The following is a 6466-nucleotide window of genomic DNA, read 5'->3' as shown; positions in this document are numbered from 1 at the left end:
AGCCTAGTTTCATCCCCACTACGCTCCGTAGAGATGAAAATGGAGTGGAAACTTTCCCTTTTTCCAAAGAAAAAAATGGAAACGAAGAGGAAATATGAAAATGGAAACGAAAATTTGCAAAACGGAAACGGAAATGAAATTTTTTATGTGGAAGCGGAAACAAAAATGGAACGACATTTTCCGGTGGAACAGACGTGGAAATGGAACTTTCCTTTTCCGTGACTATGAAATTTTCATTTTTACTATAGGCCTATAGCTGCTTTGTGGCACTACATCAAACAACACACAAGGACACAATGAGCAAAACGAATTATTTAGGTCCAACTTTTACTACCACACACGTACTTAACTAATCATATATGCAATTGTCCTGTACTACTATAGTACAATGCTAAGTTGTTAACATAATCATATTATTTTGTAGCCATATTAACAATTCACTAAAAGATTGTTCTTGTGTGTATTTCTCTATTGGGGTTTCTAAGTTCCGCTTAACGCCCACTTTTGTTTCCATGTCCGTTTTGTATTCGCTCCATGTCTGTTTTCGGTAGTGTCTGTTTCCCGTATTCATATCCAGGATTTCTATATTCGATTCCCTATTTGCAAAAAATATGAAAACAAATGTGGTGGCACCCAGTTCCGTCCGTTTCCGCTCCGTTTTCATCCCTAACGCTCCGCCAGTGGAGGTAGGTGTCACAATTGATATCCACATAACCTTGAGGATTACTTTGCATGAATAAAACTTGATAAACAATTGGTCCTCTCAAATATTTGTCGTTAATCACCGAAACCCAACAAGGATATTTAAGAGATGTACTTTCAGGTGGCTTCATACCTTGGATTGCAGGTTTCATCATAATGTCCAGAGTAAACCTGATCATTCCTCGGGTCAGGCTTGTAAAATCTCGAAGCAAAAATCCCAAGCCTGGGCCCAGCCCGGCCCGGCCTGAAGCACATGAATAGTGACATTTTTCAATTAAAATAATAATAATAGGAGTACTAAAATAATAAATTATACCTATATTTCGAATAAAATATAGATTTATGGGCATTTCGGGCTTTTTCCGGGCTTTCAGGTGGGAAAATGGAGACCGGGCCCAGCCCGCCTGGCTTTCGGGCTCGGCTGCCCATGCACATGTCTAGTCTAGAGCTCCCTTTGTGGTGTTCGTTTTGGCCCACCTTCTGGAAAAACGAAACTGATCGGACATTTTGAACCAAATGTTGAGCTGGGAAATTCGGTGTCCCTTGCACTGAGGGGTGACTTTACTCAAACAGTAGTATTTTATTTCAATATCTGTTGACGAGGTAGGAATTTTATGGTATTTCCGTATTTGGCCTTAGTGGTAGATGGTTCGTGTTTTAGATCTACTAGTAAGGTACACGTGCATTTCACGCATGAGATTTGGTAACCAAATTATGAATAAATATCACACTATAGCATGTATGTTTTGAGTCATATATGCATGATGTAGATGTTCATTTTATTCTTATACTTCATCTCATTCAAAATCAATTAGTTTTATAAAAAAATTATTTTAAGATTCATGGAATTGTGCATTGTAAATCATAAACTAAAAACAAATAGTGACAATTCATTTAGAAAAAAAGTTTGAGCAATTAAGATATGGAAGATTCTAGAATAAAGGAGAAGTGCTTGTGTTTTGAGGTTTGTGCATTATGCTTAAGTTCAACCATGGAGTCTTCTAGATTGTACATATGGCAGAATTTGGTGGAATGTAGATATATCCAACGGCCAGTAGTGCTCGGATTTACCATCTCTGTACCGTCGGATTGGCTTCATCCAACGACCAACTTTCAAAGTTATTCGCACACTATATAGGGGTATAGATTAGGTGGACCTTTTGAACTGATTATTTAGCCCATGTTTTCTTAACGCAGGCGTCATAGGGTCTCCACGAACAATCCGCAAAGTAGTCAACATACTATGTATGCCATGTACAATGATAGATTTGTTGTATTCCAGGGTAGTTTTGTGTGTTCTTTTGCTTGGCGACAAATAATTGTATGCAACATGCAAAACAATTGTTTACTTTCTCCAGGTTGTTATGTTACCTCTTTTATATAGTTGAAATAAATAAATTCCAATATATGCTAACGAAACAAAATTATTTAAGATAACAATTTATTGATATAGCATGGATTGTATTTTCATGTCATTGGCCTATCAAGTGGAGGTACAACACTACTAACAAATATAAGAAGAAAAGAAAACTTGATGCACAACCACAAGGGTAAAATGGCGCAAGAATACGATGACGTTCACATGATGTCGCAGAATCCGGAAATCAATAGTAGACTGGTTTTTTTCTGGGTGAATAATTAGGAATGAGAACCTTCCAATTGACTGAATATAAACAATGAATTTCCTTAATATACATACAACAAGGGGCAGAAACAAGCAGAAACCTTGGAACAAAATGACTTCATGCTCGTGACCGTCAATCCTAATTTCATGGGAACCAAATTTGTTCCCTTCTCTGATTTCTAGAAGACCTGATGCTGTCCAATATACTCCTCTATGAAGTACTAAAGAGGAATATCTAGTCCAAAATATGAGCTCAATTGCCGGAAGCTTGAAATTCACACCAAATTAACTAACTAAACTTCTACTTTGTCAATTTGACATCAATGAGTGAATCTGGTTTTGTTTCAGGGCCAAAGCAATCACGGGTAGTCGACCCTATTCGACCAGGTGGCCAGTACCGGAAAATAGATCGTCCCAGTATGTTCTTTGCAGGAAGAGGACCCCTGAAAAGCAGTTGTACATGCTAATTAAACTTCCAGTGTTATGTAAGAAGTTAACCATTAAGTAACATGAGAAAATCAGCAGAAAGATATCGATGAAGTTGGCAGCATTACCACACATGGGAATCATAACTGTTATTTCGGTTATCCCCCATTACAAAGACTGCATTTTCAGGCACTTGCTGCAAGGAAAATATAGATAAAGATCGTTAGCTAGCTGAAAAGAACATCATGACCTACAAGAACCAGACAGTTCATATTCAAGCATTCATGTATATGTAAATAGCATACAACTTCTATAATAGCTCGGGATACCCCACGTAGGTTGACTTTCAGGTATTCTGTCGTTTACCATAACAAAATCTACAAATTTACTTTAGGAACCTCAACAATAATTTCTCTGGAAATTCGAAATGTTCCTTCTAACATGTCACAGAAAAATGGTTCATAAGACAAAACCAACGGTCTCTCCTAGAACAAGTTACATAAAAGGGTGCCATAATTTAAGCAGATATCTCTATCGCTCATGTGCAGCCTAAGAAATGCCTTACCACTGGGTTCATGTCATAAGTAGGTGGCTCAAGAATGAATTCTTCATTCCTAGCCTCACCATTCACAACTAGTTTTCCTTTATGAACCTGCAGCATAACAGGTAATGGAACATTAAGACTTTTTTATTTGAGAAAGTTCTGGTGTTTCCATGATAAATTTGGCCGCAAATTTAACATGTCCACACAACAATTAAATTTAGACTAACTTGTAATAGAAGAAAATCACTTTACTTTAAGCTACCAAGGGTATCTTTCTTCTAATGTGCATCACACTTTGTGTCTATTTTCTCATCCTTGTTCGTTCTGACTTCTGTAACTACTGGGTTGCAAATATGCAGTTACGCACCATTTTTAATTTGTATGAACTAGATCCTAGGCTTGCAGGCTCTGCAATATCAAAATATTTGGTCGTATTGCATATGTAAGATGAACTATGTCACTTTGTGATTCTTTCAAGTTATTATTCAACATATTCTCCTCTCTTAGCATATTCAACATAATAAAATAGTTTCTTGACAGTATTTTGATGAATATACACAAGATGACCTTGATTAGCTAAACAATCGAAAATACGAATTATTGTTTGAGCAATTCTACTGAGAAGGGCATATAATGATTGCCTTCAGTAGAACACTAAAAGTAACTGGCGAATTGAAGGATCAGGCAGAAACTGTTGCCTGGTGAGAAACTGAGAACATCCTCACAGTTGGCTGGAACCATTACCTCATTCAAACTTAAGGAAAAAAAATACTAACTGGACGATTTTATGTATGGAAACAAATAAGAACGACATCATTGAAGAGATACAGATATTCACCTAAAGTTTGTTTCTGATTCTGAAACTAACCTCAACAGTATCTCCAGCCCTGGCAACTATTCTTTTGATGAAAACATCATTATCAGTATACCCAACATCCTGAACAGGAAGAGTTGCAATCAGGAAACAGCATATATCATCTGGAAACACTGCATCTAAGGACGATTTGTAATTACCTGTAGCACTGGCGGGCTTTTGAATATAACAATATCATTTACACAAGGCTTCCTAAAGTAGTATGTAACCTGAGAAATATTGGTATTGGTGAAACTTGCAATCAAGTTAACCAAAAAAAATCTGTAATTGGTAAAATATCAAATAAATCTAACATAATGAATGAAGGCTTGTAGGTGCCATAGTGGTCTATAGAATTATCTTGCATTTTAGATTAACTTGAAAGCTTTATGTGCTGCTCTACAAACCTCCAGAACATCCTGCCTTGATGACCACACATACTTTGGACTAAGGATCAGGTAAAAGTTTGGCGTAATTAAAGAAAGATGCTTATTTCCATACCTTTTGCAGAGATTATATATGTACTAATAGCTATCACATTTTTTAAACCAAACACAATATGGTCAAAGTCTGCAAAGTGAATTAGATCCCAGACTAAATAGTTTCATCTCAGAACTTCAAAGTTGTCTATAGTTTCAGATTGTCAGTCGTGCCATAAATGATATTTTTACCTGTTAGTTCACAGAACAACAGAACAATTATAATGAGTCCTATTTAAAGAATATTATCAGTGGTACATATTTTCCATATTATACTTTTGCACCTGTTAAGATCTTATCCAACACTACAAGAGACCAGCCATTGCCTGCAAAGCTAGTATCCCAATTTGCATTTATATGGTGTTCAGTGTTGTATTAATCATTATGGAAGTGAAATTCCAAGCATAGTAAGTGTGGCAGCACACGAGGAACTCATCTGTCATTTCAAAGACAGCACATTGACTACTAATTATAGTAAGTATAAAGCACCAATTTTGATGTTTAACATATAAGCTGGAGGTCAAGTGAGCCATAAAGTTTGGTTATACTTCACACTTAGAAACTAATACTACTTGTTGGTGTTTACTGCTCCAAGGGGTAATACTGAATCCTCAGCTTGAGAAAGCATTTTTCTACCTGCAGTCTGAAATAATAATGTGACCACAATAAATAATTTTAACACAGCACGCCATGGTGTTCATGTGCAAACTCCCCAGGTCATAAATCGCTGGAGTAAATAAAGTTGGGCCTTTTATAAAGTATAAATAAGGTGCGACGGAAGGACGGACCTTCTCGGCGACGATGCGGTCGCCGACGTCGTAGGTGGGGAACATGGAGAGGGAGGGGATGAACCGCGGCTCGGCGACGAAGGCGCGGAAGGCGAGCGAGATGGCGACGGCGGCCAGGACCGTCTTGGCGTCCTCCGTCGTCACGGTGAGCCACTCGGGCAGCAGCCCCTGCCTCTCGCCCTCCTCGTCCCCGTGCCCGCCGCCTCCACCGCCGCCCTCCCCTCCCCCGCCGCCCCCGCCGTCGGGGTCGGGGCCCACGGGAGGCGCTTCGGGCGGCGTTTGCGGGGCGGTGCGAGCGCGAGTCCGCCTCCTGAGGCGGAGGCGCGGCGGGGCGCTCCGGAGCTGGAAGGCGGCGGCGGTGGCGGCCGAGATGGGGCTGTGGAGGAGGGGTTTGGGGGAGGGCCTGAGGAGGCAGGCGGCGGTGGGAGCCTGCGAGGCGGCCGGGAAGAAGTGGACGGAAGAAGACATGGCTGCGGTGGGAGGCAGGCGGGCGGACGGGAATGCGGCGGTGGTCGTCGGCTCGCCGGCGTCCGCCTCGGCCGCTGTGGCTTGGTGGTGGGAGTGGGTGGGATAAGCCGGTCGGCGACTTTTTCTTTCTTTTCTGGAGGTCTTTTTTGTTGTTGAGACAATTCTTTTTTTGGAGGTTTTTCGTTTCTCTTTTGGAGGTGGGCCAGTAAGAAATCGGGCCCTGAGGAACTGAAGCCCACGCAGGAGAAACACAAGAGTTTCTAAAAAAAAGGAGAAATACAAGATAAGTAAGACGTATACATTGGGTAAGAAAATCATTTATTAACTCATTCGACTGAGAAATAGATCGGTCTCAGTCGAATGACGTGATGATGACGTCGTGTGCTATTTGTCTCAGCCTAGGTGTTGTATCCTTCATATACCTGACAAAGAAACTCTTGACATTGATTGCAGCCGTTCTTGATCCCTATGGAGCTACTATGTTTGGTTCTCAGGTTAGTGCCTACAAAAAGAAGCAAATGAAATTTTAATGAACTTCTGAATCTTGCTTGAACTATTCTGGTTATTTGGTTACGGAAATTT

At 40.1% G+C, this 6466-nt stretch overlaps 1 protein-coding gene across 1 annotated transcript; it reads right to left on the bottom strand.

Annotated features, from left to right (window-relative positions):
- Window positions 1–2340: 2340 nt before the first annotated feature.
- LOC123160334 (chloroplast processing peptidase) lies at window positions 2341–6029 on the bottom strand. The gene is made up of 6 exons (XM_044578137.1): window positions 5417–6029; window positions 4311–4379; window positions 4165–4233; window positions 3318–3404; window positions 2881–2948; window positions 2341–2769 (listed from the first exon to the last, which is right to left on the bottom strand). The coding sequence occupies exons 1-6, from the start codon at window positions 5882–5884 to the stop codon at window positions 2628–2630; spliced, it is 903 nt and encodes a 300-aa protein (XP_044434072.1). The 5' UTR covers window positions 5885–6029; the 3' UTR covers window positions 2341–2627.
- Between the last annotated feature and the right edge of the window lie 437 nt (window positions 6030–6466).

Source organism: Triticum aestivum, chromosome 7B, assembly GCF_018294505.1.
Source record: "Triticum aestivum cultivar Chinese Spring chromosome 7B, IWGSC CS RefSeq v2.1, whole genome shotgun sequence".
In the NCBI taxonomy this organism is placed as follows: domain Eukaryota; kingdom Viridiplantae; phylum Streptophyta; class Magnoliopsida; order Poales; family Poaceae; genus Triticum; species Triticum aestivum.
The sequence above is the reverse complement of the archived record's forward strand: the minus strand, read 5'-3'. Positions and strand labels throughout refer to the sequence as shown.